The following is a 19457-nucleotide window of genomic DNA, read 5'->3' as shown; positions in this document are numbered from 1 at the left end:
TACAACCTAGCACTGAAATGGATTTAATTGGCATTGCTACCACTTGCTGTACGCAAGAGACTCAACACTGTGCAGGTGCCATTTTTTATAGTGGCACACAAGCTAAGCAAACACAAACACTGCGTTGACACTTGCTAGAAAGACCTTTGGCAACAATTTCAGCTGTGACTCTCCTTGGGCAAGCCTCTGTCAGCTTTGTACGTCTGAGACCTGCAGCGTTTGCCATTCTTCCTGGCAAAACTGCTTCAGCTCTGTCAGGCTGGATGGGGACCATTGGAGAATAGCAATTTTAAGAATTGTTATAGATTAGATGGGATTGAGGCTTGGACTTTGATTTTGCCATTCTAAGATATTCCAGTGCTTGTTTTTGAACCACTCCAGTGTTACTTTGCTGAGTGCTTAGGGTCCTTGTCCCACTGGGAGGTGAACCTCTGGCCCAGTCCCGGGTCCCTTGCAGCTATTCCTTTACAATTGCCCTGTACTTGACTCCATCCATCCTGCCCTCAATCCTGACCAGTTTCCTAGTCCCTGCTGAGGAAAGGCACTTCCACATGATGCTCTCACCATGATGCTTTGCCATGGTGTTCCCACGGCAATGAGAGTTGTTTGTTTTGTGCCACACAAAGCATTTTGCAGCAAGCCCAAAAAGTCATGTTGGCACCATCAGTCCAGAGAACACTTCCCACAACTTGGCTGTGTGTCCCACATGCCTTTCCACAAACTCCAAACAGCCTTTGCTATGGGTTTGCTTCTGCGGTGGCATTGTGTTTGCCACTCTTCCATAAAGCCCAGCTTTGTGGAGTGTCAGGCTGACAGTTGCCCCATGGACGGTGTCTCCCATCCCAGCTGCAAATCTGTCCAGGTCCTTCAGAGCGAGCATGGGCCTCTGGGTTGCTTCTCGAAGGCCCTCCTTAGCAGGCCACTGAGTTTTGGTGGATGGCCTTCTCTAGGCAGAGTCATGTTTGAGCCATATTCTTCCATGTTGTAAGACTGGATTTAAAGGTGCTCCAAGAGCTCTTCATAGATAGTTATTCTGAATAGTCCAACACTGATTGTTGCTTCTGTGCAACTTATCCCAGAGTTGTTTGACTAGTTCCTTGGTTTTGATGATTCTGCTTGGTTAGCTCTGCTCTCCAACAAACTCTGAAGCTTTCTGGAAGTGGATGTATTTAGTCTGATGTTATGTGGCACTAGAATTACACATAGGTAAGCAACATTCAACTAATTACAAGCTGTGACTTCTGGAGGCAGTGGGTTACATGAGAGTTCATTTAGGCACATCCCTAAAAAGGTGGTGAATGCTTATGAAAGTGACAATTGGCGGTTTGTTTCTGTTTACTTTTGTTTCATAATACAAATATTCAGCACCTTCCCAGTGTTAGGTATCTCATTTACACCAAATGGTAACAATGGCAAATATGGCAAAGTTCCAGGTTGTAACACAACAAAATATGGGGGTGAGTACTTCTTCAGGCACTGCTTTTTCATAGATATGTGAATATTGTCAAACCAGAATTAATGAGGTAAGAAAGCCATTGCATCCTGAATATGTCCTCTAGTCAATGTTGTTTTGAAATTCATGGTTATAGGGCTTGGACGTCCAAACACAGCATGAAAATGATCTTTGTTTTGAGGAATTTAGATAACACAATGTTTTCACCACTTTTAGTACATTTCTCAAATACATGCGAGTCTTAGCTCAATGCCATATAAATTTTCATGCAAAGAGAATTTTCCTTATACAGGACTTGCTGGATCTGGTTTATGTCCATATTAAGCCTGCAAATTTGGCTGGTAGCCCAACTTGCTGTGTCAACAGAGCATTATTTATCCACTCCTCAGTAGAAAGGGTCCCTCTATGTGTTTCTGTGCTTTTCTTAATGTTGCTGTGGAAACAAAGTAGTCTCACAGGGGATTAAAGGGTGTACTGTTGAATGTTTACTTTCTTGCCTACATAGTTGTGTCATTGATTTGAGCCATTGATGGATGCATCAAAAGAGCATTCTGAAAACTGATATGGCTACTGCATCCTGTGTTCCAGGGTCCTTTCTCTTCTACATGAATGATGCTTTAGGGTTTCTCTTGAGATGTGAGATGGCAGCATAATGATGCCCCTTGCTGGGACACTGTAGGGCCCCCCTCTCTCCATCTTTGGGGTCTACCTTCTGAACTTCTGGCAAAGAAGTCTCAGTTCATTCCCTGGACCCTTGTGTGGTGTGTGGAGACATAGAGCTGTATGGATGAAGGAACCAAAACAAGCTAATCTAAAATCTGACCCTTAGTCCTGCTCACAGATTAAACCCTACCATTAGGTGGAATGAACAGATGCAGAGAACAGTAGGAAGATGTTAGAGGGCAGAGCTGTGTGCTCACTGCCTGGCCTGCCCTGTGCCCCCAGAGAGGGCCTGTCATATCAGTCTAGTTGCTTTCTGGAAACGGAATGAGGAGAGGCGTGAGTTTGTCATTTGCCTCAGACAGCAAAACAGCATGGGCTGCCCTTAGAGATCCACGTCAACAGTCATTTATTTATTTAATAAATAAAATTCTATCCTGCTTTTTCACCAAAAATGGTGCAATTCTCCTTGAAGTACCATTTATGTCCTTTCCATATTTTATGGAATGCATTTTATGTATTTCTTTTCTTTGTGCAATCCCATAAGTCTAAGGCTCGGTGCATCTTAATGCCATCAGTTGTCCTGGGTTAACAAAGCCATCACTCCCTGCTTTACGCGTATAAGAGGTGCAATAGGTTGAAATGTGCTGAAGTCCAGCAAGCCTTACCAAGACAAAGCTCTCCACACGCTTCTTTGTCTGAACCTGAGCAATGTAGACATTCTTACTCTGCAGAATAGGACTCCGTATCCCAAAACACTTCCCTCTGGGTGATACAAATATCCAGCAAATTACACAGGCACAACATCCTGGAGTCCCTTATCTATGTATAGGGTTTTTGTACTCTTTCGATAGCAGTTCTGGGATAACAACTCTGAAATAACAAGCTGTGATTCTGACTGTGCACCCTTAAATCTTGCGAGGGAAATATAGAAGCAATGTGGCAAGGAAGTTCTCAGCTGTAATGTGCATGTGGGAAAACATGATGTGACTCAGACATGTTCTGACCAGAGCCATGCTTTTGTGGAAAACTATGATTGCCTTCTTAAGCTTCCAATGATATTCTCTGTTTGAACCATGAAAAGCATTTTGGGGCCAGGTGGAACATTGCTTTCATCTCTGAGTCAAGATAAAATCACCAAGGTTGCTCTTAAAAAACATCAGCAACATCAGCAATAACTGGCAATAATGCTTCTTTATGAAAGAGAATGTGCAGAAAAAAGAAATAAACAATTTTATTATGGTTGAAAAGAAATAAGCAACACCACAGTATGGAATTAATAAGTTTCCCAAAGAACTGCTATATAGACAAATCCATATTTTTCCATACATGCAACCTTATGGGTTGAATCCAGACTTAGTCATACTCAGAATTATATCCAGTGAAGCCAGTGGTACTTAATTATAACCAGTGAGGTCAATGGTACTTAGCTGTGATTAATTTGTCCCATTGATTTTACTACTAAGCCTGGATCCTACTTCATAGAAACAAGCAGCACTTAAAAACATGCGGATGGAAAATAAAAGCTGGTAGCAGAAAACACTTGCTGTAAAACACTCTCTTTTACTGAGAGCAGTTCACAGTCTTGAGCTGTCAGCCTTTGGTAGAGGCATGGAGTTATCGGTCTAGTCTGGGAAACTGGTATAGTTGGTTTACTAAGTATATTTAGGTTTTGATTTTTCCAGTCCGTAAGATAAGTGCACCGCAACACACAGTGGCATTCTTTTCTCACTTAGGTGTATTCTGCATCCACCTGGCTAAGACGGAAACAGCGCCTTGGTCTATATAATGCTGTAAAAAGTAGCTTTCCTTGTATGAGCCAGTCACAATATTTCACATGTCTTGTTGTGTGCATTTGAGGAGATCACTAAAAACAATGTAATGAACTGTGAGGTATAGGACACAGTAGCTATATTTCTGGTTGCAACTTTCCCCACTGTATCTCATTATTTCTCTTCTACTTAAATATAGAGGTAGGACATTCCGTACTTTTCCCCAGACTTAATACTAACCTTATTTCTATTCGAGGTACAAAATAAAGGGCAATTAAGAGGACAGATTAACCTTTATATAGCATTCCACAAGACTGAGAAATAGTTGTGTTTCAGAGATCCAGGTGTGAATGCAGGTGAGCAGCATTATGTTCACTGGAAGAGTATCCATGCTGGACCCACTTCAGAACTAAGCACATCAGGGCAGTGACCCTAAACTCAGCATAGCCATGCCTGTTACCTTTGTTTGCCAGTTTTCTCCACAGGACAAGACTCTTGTTTGAGTAAGTGCTTTCTTCTAATCTACTGCACCACGACCCTAGTTCAATCCAACATATGATTAGGGTAAAGTCTCAGCATGGCCGTATTGCTTTTGTGTGTATAGAGTATAAGCCACTAATAATTTAGCTGGCAAGTAGTTACAATAAATGAATGTACTCTAGGAATAAATATATGTTTCTGGTTTGTGGAAAGAGGTCAAGAGCAGCTCCAGGTAATCATCGAGGTCACAAGTGGCCTAGTGTCCATGTGTCTGCTCAAGTCGATAAAGCAGGAGACACCACGGTTGTGTTCTTCCACCTGAGGAAGAACTTGAGGGAGGAAGATATCTCACGGTATCGAAGGCCACACAGGTAAGGTGACAAAGCTTTGGGCAGAATGATCAGCACATTGCAGATGATCAGAGAAACCCATACTCCTGTCTGTGGCCCAATTATAGCATTGACATAAAGCAGTGCCTCCACCACTGCAGCCAACAGAGGAGTGAAATGAAAAAACAAGATAATATGGTGCATCAGGAATGTCACACTGGCTCTAGAGAAGATGCTCTTCCATATTCCTGACTGCTTTGTTTTGAAATACAGGATAACATAACAACAGAGGATGAGGGACAGACAGAGAAGAAGGGCAGAGATTGAAAGTACATAGCAGAATTTCACGGCTTCATCTCCTTGTAAAGTCATGACCAGTATTATTGGCACAGAACAGTTTTCCACTGGACAGGTGGAGGGTTTTTGAGTGACCTTTAGGATTAAGAAGATAATTCCAGGGCAAATGCCAGAGGAGACCCATAGGAGCAGTATCAGCTTTTTTGCTCGTGAAGAAGGCAAAATGGATATGTAATGTAAAGGCCACAAAATGGCCAGATAGATGTCCAGCACCATTGCTACAGCTGTTAACAACCCTCCACAGTAAGTCATTGCCAGCAAAAACAGCAGGATCACGCAGGCGCTTTTGGAGAGACTGAAGCTGGACACACTGAAAACGGCAGACACAGCATAGAGTATCAGATAGATCAAATCACAAAGCAAAGCATTGGCCAGCAGCAGGTACCTTGTTTCCTGACGTATGTTGTCACGAGAAAAAATCACAAACAAGATGAAAGGGATGACTAGGATGGCTGCTGTAAGGCAAACTATTGGTGGTATCAGGAACATCTTCGTCTTGGAGGATGGAGGGTAGATGATCCATTCTTGCAGGCTCTGCAAAGGAGGTTTCTCCAAAGAGAAGGTCGTATTAATGACCAATTCTCTGTAGTAGATGGTCTCATTCAAAATCCTTGCAGGTACACATAGGGAGAAGTTCATTTCTCCTAGCGATGTGGAACCCCAGAGGATGTAGGCCGAGCAAATCCGTCAGCTCTGAGCTTTGGTGGCAGCAGGCGCTTATGCATTTTACAGCAACCACAAAACCATGGGTAGCCAGCTACCCAGCTGGTAGCGATATCTGCAGGCAAAACAGAGAGGTTTATAAGGGCATTCCAAAAGTAAATCCTGAAATATTTAACAAAAGGCAGATCTCCCCACAAGCAAAAAATGTAACACCTGGAGAAGAGGAAAACACCTTCATAAGACATAGAAATCAAACTGCAGAGCAAGCACTCCAGGAAGGAAAGAAAGCTATCAATAAGAACTTGAGTTTACTGTAGCAAAGTAGCAGATGGAATATTAGCTTGATTAAACAGATGTGATGATATAAAAGGGGACATTCCAAATGTGCCAGTGCAATCAAGTCGTAAGTGGAGCGAGAGAATATACTGGAGTGTTTAAATGCAATAAGAAATGTTTGGAGTCAATGCAATCAATAAGAGCCATGCTCTTAGCTCCTGAAATACGAGAGCCTCATAATCCTTTTTATAGGTGGTTTTTAGCAACTGTAGCCATATATTTCCAATTAATCTGAAAGACTTGGAATCACACAGACACATGTAATGGCAACATCCTATATATACTTATTACCTGCTAGGAGATATGTATGTAATTTGGGTTCAAAATGAGGGCTAAAGTGCTTTATGTTTTCTTCATGTGTTCAGCTTAACTGGTAACATCACTTAGACTGGCGTAATCTCATAAAATTTAATTGACTAATCAACATTGAAGAGCTGAAGAAGTTAAAGTCTTATGAGTTCTGATACTATTAACATATAGCGACATATGTTGCATATATAAACATGCAAGTATATGCACGTTTCCTAGTTCATCCCCAGCTTTTCCTTGTACATGATTGGCTATGGGAGTTAACCTCAATTCCCCAGAGACAGAATTTATGCTATATTCCTATTCCTAATCCTACATTGCATGTATTTCTCACCTTTCTTCCTTTTGCAAGAACCCCAACCTGCTAATGAGATTCTTTTCTGTACTTGCTCATTTGAAACATCTCCCACCACTCCAGACAGGCTAACACTTCATCTACAAACTACCCGGGCTAGCTAAAGCTCCTAAGAGGGATGCTTATGCTACAGGGCATGCCAACTCCAGTGGGAAGATAGTACACACACACTTTTCTGCTCTGAGGAAAAAAGAGGCATGGGTTACAGGGCTGGGAGAAACAGCAGAGGTACGGCATCAGATCCAAGAGTTTGCACCTTGGATCCTAAACCACTTTCCATGGGCTAACACAGCAATGGGGAACCTCTGGCCCATGCACCAGATCTGGCCTCAGCCCAGCCTACCAGCTCTCCTCAGGCAAGATTCCTCTTCTCAGTCATGCCCTTCTTCATCATGGCTTCACCTCTCCTCCAGGGCCCTCTTCCTCCAGAAATCCTTCGCAGCGTCCTGAGCGCTTGTCATTTCCTTAGGCTTCTTCCTTCTCCGTTCTTCGTTCAGCACCCATCAGCCCTCAGCTGCTGGATGTCCTTGTCGGCCATCACTGGCACTGCTCAGCATTCAGAAGTGCGTGGTGATCATTGCTAGTGCGCATCCGTTTTGGCAGTGCTGGAGGAAGTGAAGCCAAGCACATCTGACAATCGATTGACGAGCACTGGACAGAAAGGTCTGGAGGGAGAAGTGGGGGAATATGAGGAAATGTCACTGAGCATATCCAAATGTTAATGAGTATTGGCATATTGCCAGTTGGTGAAGAGTGACTGGGGCACTGACCTAGCCAATCGGCAGAGGGGGAAGAGCAGAGTAGGTGTGGTGCCAGTCAGTGTGGATGGTTTCCTCTCTTCCTCTTGCTTAAAGCTGTTGCATTCGTTGGCAGCTCAGGGCCAAAGGCCTGAGTAGAAGTACTGTTGACGTAGTGTCGGGGCAAGGGGCACTTTAATTCTCTCCCCCCTTCCTCCCTGCAGTTATGTACTGAATTGGGCCCTGTGCACCTGTAATTCAGAGTTCCAAATAGTGGTCCATGAAAAAGAAATTTTCGTGTATTCATTTCTATACCTTTCAATAGCTGAAGCTCGCTGGGTGGTTTAGAACATATAAAATACATCATAAAATGCAACAGCAATGAAAACATCATAAAAAGATTTCCATACAGTATTTAAAATTGGATTTAAAATAAACATTAAGAAGGTAACAATTGCTTAATTCATATGGTCTGTTTTATTCCATATATTTAAATAAAGGCTGACTTCCTGCTACGTACAAGATCACACTTACTCTCTGACCATTCTCTGTGCCTTCTTGGGTGATCTTACCTCCTGCTGAAACACATAATCAGTACAGTGTTTGTTATCAACCATCCTTTTCCAGACCTTAAGAAATATTGCCTGGAGGCATCCACACTACCAGAGGTATCTGTAGGAATCTTTCAGACCAACCCCAGACCCAATCCTCTCCCACCGGGCAGAGCCCGCTCTTCCCCTTGGTATACTCCTGAATTGAGGGCGATGAAGCAGGTTGGGAGACGACTAGAGCGTAGGTGGAGGAAATCACGAGATGAATCTGACCGAACACACTTAAGAGCCCACTATCGGGCCTATGCTGTGGCGGTGAGGGCGGCAAAAAAGAGATTCTTTTCCGCTTCCATTGCCTCCTCACAATGCTGTCCAGCGGAGCTCTTTCGAGTGGTGCAAGGCCTGGTCCGTCCAGGTCCAAAGGAAGACCTGATTCCACCCTCAAAGGCCCGCTGTGACGACTTTGCCAGGCATTTCAGGGAGAAAATCGCTCAGATTCGTCACGAGCTGGACACCACTATTGATTCAGAGGTTTCAAAGGAGACACCAACGCTGCCGTCTGGTCCAGATTTATTGGATGAATTTCAGTTACTGCGGCCCGATGATGTGGACAAGGTGCTTGGGCGAGTACGTCCAACCACTTGCCTTTTGGACCCTTGCCCGTCTTGGTTAATAAATGATTCCAAGCACGGGATTGGAACCTGGATCTTGGAAGTGGTTAACGCTTCTCTGAGGGAGGGTCGGGTGCCTGCCCCTTTGAAGGAGGCGGTAGTCCGACCGGTCCTGAAGAAGGCGTCACTGGATCCAGAGATGGCCACTAATTATAGACCAGTGGCCAACATCCTGTTTCTGGGCAAGGTGTTAGAACGAGTGGTGGCGGGACAACTCCAAGCACTCTTGGATGAAACTGATTATCTGGACCCATTGCAGTCCGGCTTTAGACCCGGGTACGGTACTGAATCTGCCTTGGTCGCCCTGTATGATGACCTGTGCAGGGAGAAGGACAGGGGGAGTGCGTCCCTGTTGGTTCTTCTGGACCTCTCAGCAGCTTTCGATACCATCGACCATGGTATCCTCCTGGATAGGCTTGCGGGATTGGGGGTTGAAGGCACTGCTTTGCAGTGGTTCCGCTCCTATCTCAATGGCCGGTTCCAGAAGGTGGTGCTGGGGGACTATGGCTCTGCGCCATGGCAGCTATGCCATGGAGTACCGCAGGGGTCCATTTTGTCCCCTTTGCTGTTCAACATATACATGAAACCGCTGGGAGAGGTCATCAGGAGGTGTGGGCTGCGGAACCATCAGTACGCTGATGATACCCAGCTCTACCTCTCGTTTTCCACCAATCCAGGTGAGGCAGTGGCTGTGCTGAACCGGTGCCTGGCCGAGGTAATGGGCTGGATGAGGGCCAATAAACTGAAGCTCAATCCAGACAAGACGGAGGTCCTGTTGGTTGGTGGATCGGGCTTCGGAGAGGGTGAATTGAACCTTGTCCTGAACGGGGTTGCACTCCCTCTTAGGGACAAGGTCTACAGCTTGGGAGTGCTCCTCGACCCAGAGCTTTCACTGGAAGCTCAGGTAACAGCAGTGGCGAGGAGCGCTTTCCTCCAGCTTCGGCTAATTCATCAGCTGCGCCCCTATCTGGAGAATGACTGCCTTGCGACAGTGACACATGCGTTGGTGACTTCCCGTCTGGACTTCTGTAACGCGCTCTACGTGGGGCTACCCTTGAAGACGGTCCGGATACTTCAATTGGTCCAAAATAGAGCTGCCAGGCTGCTGACGGGGACTGGACGTTATGTTCACATGACTCCAGTTCTCCGTCAGCTTCACTGGCTTCCCATTGAAGTCCGGGCCCAATTCAAGGTGTTGGTAATGACCTATAAAGCCCTAAACGGCTTGGGTCCTGGTTACCTGAAGGAGCGCTTACATCCTTATATGCCCAGCCGTCCCCTGAGATCGGCGGGAGAGGCCCTTCTCCGGGAGCCCTCCATGGAAGAAGTTAGGAGGGTGGTTACTCGGAGGAGGGCTTTCTCAGCGGTGGCGCCTAAGTTATGGAATGTGCTCCCCAGAGAGGTCCGCCTGGCGCCGTCGTTATTTGTTTTTCGGCGCCAGGCGAAGACCTTTTTATTTAAGCAGTATTTTAAATGTTAATATTATTGAATTTTATTTGGCCAGGGCGGCTTGTTTTATAGTGTATGTTTTATATTATATATTTGTATTTTATTGTATATATTTTAAAATGTTATTTTAACTTTTTGTTGTAAGCCGCCCCGAGGCTTCGGCGAATGGGGCGGCATAAAAATGTTTTAATAAATAAATAAATAATCAAAATAAATTACAGAATCATATTTATCTTTCTCTCCTTTCAGTCTTCTGTGAATGTGTGTGTGTGTGTGTGTGTGTGTGCATGAATATGAACAAAAGAATGAATGGGAATAAGGGTGTGAGAGAATATGGATGTCTGGATGTACCTTTGCATATGAGGGAGGGAGGGAGACAGAATGTGTGGGAGGTCCGTCCACCCCTGTTTTAGTTCCACCCACCTTTGCTGTTGGAAAGGGGCATAGGGGGCTTGGAAGGCAGCCATTGTGCTGAAAACTCTTGCCCACTGACCCTTGGACTACCCCACGTAACAGATGGAAGGTGGTCAGTCACATTTCATGCAAGACAGCAAAGTAGTTGTAATGGAGCTCAGAACTGGCATAAAGCAAACCAGGGAAGGAAATCAACACAACTGACAGTCCTGCTTCTCTCCTGCCAGTGTGGTGTAGTGGTTAATGTTCTGGACTGAGACTTGGGAGTTATGGTTCTAGTCCCCACTTGACCATGACACTCAAGGGCTGGCTTTGGGCCAGGTCTATTGTTATGAGGATAAAATGAAGAGGAGGAAAACCTTGCAGCCAGATGGTCAACCTGCTTCCTTTGGCTGCCCCCAAGGCAGTTACTAGCAAAACGTGGAACAGAATGTGCAGACAGACTCATCGTTCGAATCCATATTCTGCTTAACCTGTTGCCAGTCCTTGCAAATAGTGGTCTGAATCTAATTAATTGAAATGTGCCATTAATGAGTAGGTGGTTGCTGGTCAATTCCTGGCACTCTTGAAAGACATCAATTATCTAGCTTGATTTCAATCAGGCTTCAGGACTAGTTTTGGAATGGAAATTGTCTTGGTTGTGGTAAAGGCCTGGATGAGGGCCAGTGCATGGAGACAATCCAGACAAGAGTGAGGAACCATTGGTAGGTGGATTTCTGCCCAGCCAAAGGATGCCCAACCTCTTCTGGAGGGGCTGCACTCCCCTAAAACATCAGATCTGTAATTTGGTGGTACTCTTGTCACTAGAGGCACAGGTGGCACGGGGCACCTTTTATCCGTTTAGGCTGATAGACCAACTGTCTGCAACTGCACAGAGATAACTTGGCTCTTGTTAGCCATGCTCTGAAAATCTTGGCTGGGTTACTGCATTGCATGACATATGGAGCTGCCTTGGAAAACACTTTAGGAACTTCAGCTGGGCCAAACAGGACAGTGAGATTGTTTGGAACTGGCCAGTATGATCAAATTATGCCAGTGCTCTTCCATCTTCACTAGTTGCCAGCTCATTTCTAGGGCCACTTCAAAGTGTTATTATTAACCGTCAAAGCCATAGACAGCCTGGGATCAGCTTACCTGAAAGCTTGCCTGCTCCCATATACACCTGCCTGGGCCCTGGATGATCTGCAGTGGTCATCCTCTTACAGCTTCTGCCAAAGCAAGTGAGGTGGGTGACTACCGAGAACTATCTGCAGCTGCTGGTGGAACGAGTTTCTCAGAGACACTTGCTTGATGTCAGCATTGTGCTCTTTTCAGCACCAGTTGAAGGCCTTTATATTTTCCTGGGGATTTTAATTTTTCAGTTCCTGGCTCACATCTGGTACAGCATTTGGAATCTGCACTGTTGCTAAGTTCTATTTGCTGGTTGTTATCTTTATGTCTTTATACTGTGTTGTATTATCTTGAATGCTTGTGAACTGTCCAGAGCACTTTGAATGTTGAGCAGTCTAGATTTTTAATCAATTAAGAATTGTTCAGTAGGGAGCAAACCTTGCTACTACCCAATATGCTTGTAGCCCATGGCACTTACCTTCTGGTCTCTAAGCAGGCAGCAGAAAAGCTCCAGGGCTGCTAAAGTGGACATGTTTATACCAGGAATGGCTAATTTGGAATATTGGAGACCTATTTTGCATTGGTAAAACAATCATTGAAATGTCAGTGATGGTTCTCTTTCCTGATAACAGTGATGACAGCTTGCTGCCTTTTTAGGTGTGTTGTGATCGGATGAACTTGACTCAGCTGAAAGCTCACTCAGTCAACCTTAAAAATAAAAAAATAAAAAATTAAATGTTAATTTTTTAAAAATGAAGGGGGTATGTCCCAAAAAATGCTATTTAAGGGATTGAAAGCACTTTGAATGTTTTTCAAGTAATTTTATTGAAAGGTAACAGGTAGTTTCCACAAAGTGAAGGAAAGTTCTCATCTGAATGCTGATCTTCAGAGAAAGCACATTTGCATGAGGGCTGGACAAGGATAATGAGTATAATGATTATGCTTTTCACACAAGCAGCCATGAAGACGATTTGAAGCTGCTTTTGAAGCAGCCATGGAGATGTTTCTTCCCTTCCCTTCCCTTCCCTTCCCTTCCCTTCCCTTCCCTTCCCTTCCCTCTTTCTTTGTGACCAGTCATCCAAATGCTCTGAACATTTCAGCTTGTATCATGACAGCATAAAACCACATTCACAAAAATGTTATTCACATGGCATAAGCTCTGTGTGGGAGGTTTGCCACACTGGAATGTTTTTCTGCAGTGTCCAGGTGGGATCCTGCCTGTGGTGATTGCCAGTTTACAGCTCCAGTTTCACTCCAGTCTGTCCTGTGGACAGCAGCTTGTTTGACTCTGATTGTAGTGGCCAGGAACTGAATCACTTGATGTGGTGTTGTAACCACACCAAGGGCTGAGTGGAGGAGGAGGATGGGGATGTTGGGTCCTGGAGTCTGGAGTGATGTGTGTGCCATGGCAGAGCTAGGACCTTGCCAATACTGTGGCTCAAAGAAAGTTGGAAATAGTCTCCAACGACATGTTTTGGGCATCTTTTATTCTGCAATCCTCTCATTGAACGAACCAGATTTTCTGATTGGGTATTTTGTTCATTTGCAAATGCACATTTGTTTGCCATGTGATATGTTTTTGTTTTGATGGATTTACTCCATCTTAGATCCATTATTCTTAAACATTAAATTGATTGAAACAGAAAAGTGTATAAAACATTTGAAACATTATGTATTATTATAACATACATAATGTGTGTAAATGATGATGAGCTTAGATAAATAGAAAGAAACAGTTTCAAATCCAACTGGAAAAACCAGATAAGAAGTACAATTTCAGATGGCCTCAAACTGTACAGAGGAGCCCACTTAATCAAATTTCATTAATATCAGAAAATTATTATAAAAAATTGTACCAATGGTACTTGACTCCCTATAAGCCAATGGTGGCAAACCTATGGCACATGTGCCACAGCAGGCATGCAGGGCCCTCTCTGTTGGCACATGAGCCAAGTCGCCCCAGCATTGCCCCAGAAGCCAAGCATCGGATAACAGCACCCATAGGGGCCATGCGCATGCTCAAAAAGGAGTAACGGCACCTGGCGATGACATCACAAGCTGCGACTCAGTAGCTGCAACTCGACTGAGCTTTCGCATGGCCAATGAATGCGCTGCCAAGGATTGCTTGGACTGGTTGTGACTTGTTTTTTCTAAACTAAAACCTCAGTTTTCAGGTTTTGTTGTAGTGTTGGCACTTTGTGATAAATAAGCTGGTTTTGTTTTGCAGTTAGGGCACTTGGTCTCTAAATGGTTTGCCATCACTGCTATAAGCTATGCTAAATTTATGCTGACATGGATGATATGTGTTGGCATACATTTGGTGGGGTCTCCCAATATTATTTATTTTGGTGTATGATGTATGTTATATCATACAACCAAGAGTACATTTGACTACATCCTTAAATTCCTTGATAATCTGTTAGGTTGCAATTGTATTGCATTCCAACTTTGTCTGAAGAGGGTCATGGAAGTATTTGGAGTCCCTGCTCGGTGGTCCAGTGAGCTCAACCCTGGGACCTCAAATGCTGAGCCCTCACCATGCTCCCTTGCAACCAAGATGGGAAGAACTACAGCAGCCGTCTTCCCAAGAAGGAAGGGGGCATGAGGCAGAGCAGCAGAGGTCCTCTCCATTACTGCCATGCCCTGTATTCTCTCTAGAGGGCTATTTTTGGCCAATGGGAGAAGAAAACACACAACACAAGATATGGCAGTAGCGGAGACTGCCACCACTGCTTTTCCCTCTGTGCACTGGATATAGGTAAGCCTCCAAGTTCATGCATCTAAGATGGAGGACATTGAATTGCAGCCTCTGAGAAGTTTGCTTCAGTAGTTTGAAATTTTTTGGCCATTGCAAGAGTTTTTTGTAGCTCAAAAGTAGGGAAAGCTATGATCTCACTTACAGAATGCCTAATGAAAGTTTGGAAAATTACTGAATCATACTGAAATTTATAATAGAGGGAAAGCAAGCAAAACATTAACAAATAATTCCATTTAGAAATCAAGTATAATTTTGCTATCGGTAAGTAAAAGAGTTTTTCTCATTTGTAAGGAATGTTTTATTTTATATTCCTTAACTTATTGTGGTCCTACAGATATGTTTATAAATATTTATGGATGTATTATTTATATAGTTATTATATATTGTTCAAAATATTTTCTTGATGGTTGTACACATTATCGTATTTGGCACGACTTTGTTCATACTGTATATATGATTTTTATACATAAAATCATGCACAATGTGTAAAGTTATGTACATAATATCATATGCATTTGATATTTAAAATCTCTTCCCTAAGAGCAAAAATCATAGGAAGCCTTTGCTCACTATACATCATTTACATACACTTTCAAAGCAGGATGCAGTTCCATTACATTGATAGATATTCTACAATGATGCAGGTTGACAGACTACAGGTATCAGTTCCTGTTGTTGTTGTCCTGGGAAATCAGAGTCACATGCACAAGGATGTGCAGATATTTAAAAACTTGTTATCTGCATAGATGTTTTAGTATGGATCTAACAGTTGGTGTTTGCAAGTTACAAAATAGACGGCTGGAAGAAGCCTTTCTGTTCTAAAATTGGCTACATATGAAAAGATGAAGTCTCTGCAGGGAAAGATACCCCCTACTTGGAAGGAGAGAAAGGTTGGAGAAGAGGAAGAAGAAGTGGAATGAAGTGAGGGAGAGAGAGGAGGAGGAGGAGGAGGAGGAGGAGGAGGAGGAGGAGGAGGAGCAAAGCAGCAAAGAGAAGAAATCAGTCCCTGAGAGTCTCAAATGCATTACACGAGCTTCTGCATAAAGACTCTCAGCAGCCTCAGCAACAAGAATACATTAGTGAGGATTCTGCTGCTGGTATTGTAAGATAAGGTGAGTAGCATCTTTGCTGCCTTGCCTTGCCACTGGGTTTTGGTGCAAGGGTGTGGTGCGTTTGTTTTTCTTTGTCCCACTACCAGTGTGTACAATTCTTATTTTGAGCTAGTTGATGGTCATGGTTCTTGCTTCATATGTTGAACCTTAATGCGAATATTCATTCTTTGTATATGAATCTTCTGAAAAGCAAGCACTGAAAAGCAAGTTGATGAGCTCTGGCAGGGTGAGGGCTTTGTGGGCTGGTACAGCAGATTGCCAAATGCAGCCAGTAATGAAATGGTAATTTCCTCCCAGGTAATTTGTTGTTGCTCTTGAGCTTTTTTCCCTCCGGAGGTAGGCTAGTGATTGGTTAGCTTGCTGTGCTGGGTACCACACAGTTGTTCCATAAGATGTGAAGAAGGGTGTGTGTGTGTGTTTGTGTGTGTATAGAACACAAATATCTCAGGTTCAGGCATGGGGGAGATGCGGAGAATAAGATGACCCATGTGAACTATCAGTGCAGAATTTTGGCATAAAAGAAATCTTGCTGAGAAGCAAATTAATCTCTCCTCTGCATTCCTGTGTGTAATTCTCTCCCAATTGTCAGGTTCCACATTAGCTGTGAAATTGTAATTACTGGAACTCTTCGTCAGACGGCTGATTTGAGGAATGAAGTAAGGAGCTATCCATTGTGCTGATCATCTAGAAATATTCTTGGTACATATGACATGCCAAAAAGTGTGTGTGTGTGTGTGTGTGTGTGCAGGGGGAATTAAGTCCTCTATGGCTGCCATGTATAGTCATTAACACAATCAGAATAGAAGGTCCGTGAGAACTCAGGCTGTTTCTAGATAAGTAACAACCTTCATTTAACATAACCACTGGGTTTGTTTAATTTGAAACTCAGACTTCTTTATATGTTACTATAACAAATGTCTATGTACAGTTGAATTTAATATCAAACAACTATAACAATCTTACATGGTGAGAGATTTTCCAACCCTGAAAATCATTCCAGTGGACATTTACGTGTTTGGCCTATTCATGAGAAAAATCAGGGTCAGACTGAGATATTTAAATGAGAACACTGCCTCATTCAAGAGAGCAGGGCTGATGAATCAAAAAGGAAGCAGTGATGTAAGCAAATGTGATGTTTTAGGTATGGGACCCTGTGTTGCCCCAAACTGTTTCGAAAATGCATGCACACACATTACATTTCCCCTTCTGACATTACTCTTTTGTGTCACCTTTTATTGCAATTTTTCTTTCCAAGTGGGAACTGAGAAGCTATTATTAGCACAAGCAATTTAAACAGTGACAAGATCAGTAGTTATTTCTAGCATGTTTATATCCCACTCTACAAAAACAGAACTAGAATACTTTCTCAAAGTATTCTTTCAGGCTTGTCTGAAAGCCTTAAAAAAAAAAAAAAAACATTCAACTGTAAAATTGCAAAACACAACAATTGGCTTTCCCCCAAAGATGGTCATATATATAGGGATGACTCTATTAAATAAAAATGTAAATATTTAAGTAATGCACACTAAAACTATTAATATTCTGCCATTTTCTTCTTGGCTTTAACCCCCTGCCTTCCCCATAAACAAATGTAATAGCAAACAGTTTTGAGGAATAAGAACAAGGATAGATTTTGACAACAATTACATTATAAAGTCTCTAATAAAGTACACATATAACATACTATTTAAGAGATAATGATTAACTCACTTTTTAATTAAACTCTGACAATGACAATGACAAATGATCAATTTCAGACGAGGCTTTAGAAAAAGGTATTTACACGACACATCCTCTTTTGTTATTGGTGATTAAAACTCTTACCTGTTTTTATCCTTCTGAACATATGTCTACAAAGAGATAATTAAAGTGAGGTTCTAGAAATAAAAATAATCTAACTTCTCCATGCCAATATCAACATCCTATGGCAACTATCAAAAGAGTAATTTAATTCAAACAACTTTAATAGGGTTATCTAAATTATACAACAAGCAAATATTTCTCATAGATATTATTTTGCTTGATGAGATTTTTTTTCTGGCTTATGTTCCTCTGCATCCTGACAATCTAAGTTGAACTGCATCCAAGTAAAGACAAAATGCTTGGTTTTAAACTAGTATATATCTTAGTCTGACTCATACAATTATTTTTTACATGGGTGCAAACTCTCCTCATGATTTTGGCATGGTGAATGACCTGGGAAACAGTATGATGACAAACTATGCATCCTAGCTCAACACAGTGTCTTTCAGCATTTTTCATCATGGAGTGCATGCATCACACCAGATGGTGACACATTCATACAGCCAGTTAAAAAGCAACGTGAAGCAACTTCTCTATCTCAGGAATGATTATATGACTCAGTCAGCTGGTGGTTAATATCCAGGTACTTTGGCTTAAATTATTCATTTAACAGTTGGAAATAAAGTTGCTGCCAGCTGAAAGAAAACAGTTGGATATGAGAGGAATGATCAAGAAGATACGATTATTATTTATCAGGGATTTATTTCCTTTATAATTTTCAAAGGAAAACAAATGTTAGTATGAATAAGGAATAATGCATTGACATTGAAAAGCATGTTCCCTTTGGTTTTTCAACTTTGGCAAACAGCTGATGAAAGTTCACTGCTCCATGTTTAGGAGCCTTGATTGTATTACAACATCTATGGCTGGTATCTGAAATTGGTTAGTCTCAGCTATTGTCTTACACTTGTTTTCACTGACTTTAGTGGAGCAATGTACTGGTTTTGAGATCAGTCCATTCTTGAAAGAGGGATACAGCAACGTAGGATTACTGGCCAGATCCTTAATGTGTGGGTAATCTAAAGTTTGCAAAATGAGACCCTGAAGGGTTTCAGTGACTTGTCAATCATTGATCAAATGATACCATGATGGAATTTTTCTTTATTTTGCATAAAGAACAAAGGCACTTTTGCAATAGAGAACCAGGATTTTCCTACAAAGGCAAGAAGAGTTGCTAGGGGAGACAGCAATTCTTTCCTGAACCCACTAGTTCACTATGCACATCTTGGTGGGCACAGGAAACAAGAATGTACATGAACAGATGCACTCCAGTTAGCATGGGCCACTAAGTGCTTCTCCACTGCCACTTTTGGCATGGCCATAAAAACATGAGCTCTGCTAAATCAAGAAGTCTTTGACGTGTACTTAATTATACTTGGAGAACTTAAACCCTATGCTTCTTGGCTTGGGCAAGTTTGCTATGATAAGAGCAGGATACTGCCTATTTTAGACAAGGGTTTGTCTCTCCCCTCAAAAACAGATGTTTAGGATTTGTCACCATCAGATATATGCTTCTAGGTGCTGTCTGTCTTTTATTCTGCTGTTTCTATTGTAGGTCCAAAGGTGATGAGACATCATGGAATTCAAAAGAGGAAAAACCTTCATAAAGTCTAGCATGCAGCTGACCCATGAAAAGTTACCTTTAGTGGGCCTGAGTCCTAGAGAAAAGGACAATATTGGAACCGAGGCCAAAGAAAGGAGCCATCCTGAAGTTGGCACCCAAAAAGCAAGTTTTTCTCCAGACAAAATTGATCACATTTCTCAAAGATCAGTGAGAGGATCTAGCGAGAGCATCCTTTTGCTCCCAGAGTCATTCTACAAACCAGTACGGAAAAGTAAAACCCACGACTGTGTTCTGGGGGGTGTGGGTAAAACCGAGCAGTGCAGCTACAGTGACAAAATCTCCGAGGAGGGTGCCATGGCCCCTGGGAGAGCCAAGGGGCGGCTCATCAACAGTGCCAGCTTTTCTGGACTCGGGAGTGCCCAGAATCCGAGCAGCAAGAAAGAATCTGCAATCAGCGCAAGCCATTTCTTGAACAGCCCACAGCAGATGATCGATTACCGCAACTTCGTACCACAGATGCCCTTTGTTCCAGCTGTTGCCAAAAGTATCCCCAGGAAAAGGATTTCTCTGAAGA

At 42.8% G+C, this 19457-nt stretch overlaps 1 protein-coding gene across 1 annotated transcript; it reads right to left on the bottom strand.

The window, feature by feature from the left end:
- Positions 1–4640: 4640 nt before the first annotated feature.
- Positions 4641–5690, bottom strand: GPR148 (G protein-coupled receptor 148). Its single transcript, XM_044431248.1, has one exon. It carries the CDS (start codon positions 5688–5690, stop codon positions 4641–4643), a length of 1050 nt encoding a protein of 349 aa, XP_044287183.1.
- Positions 5691–19457: the final 13767 nt, after the last annotated feature.

The sequence above is a fragment of the Varanus komodoensis genome, unplaced genomic scaffold, assembly GCF_004798865.1.
Source record: "Varanus komodoensis strain SLA01 unplaced genomic scaffold, ASM479886v1 scaffold1, whole genome shotgun sequence".
Taxonomy (NCBI): domain Eukaryota; kingdom Metazoa; phylum Chordata; class Lepidosauria; order Squamata; family Varanidae; genus Varanus; species Varanus komodoensis.
This window is presented reverse-complemented; position numbering and strand designations above follow the sequence as displayed.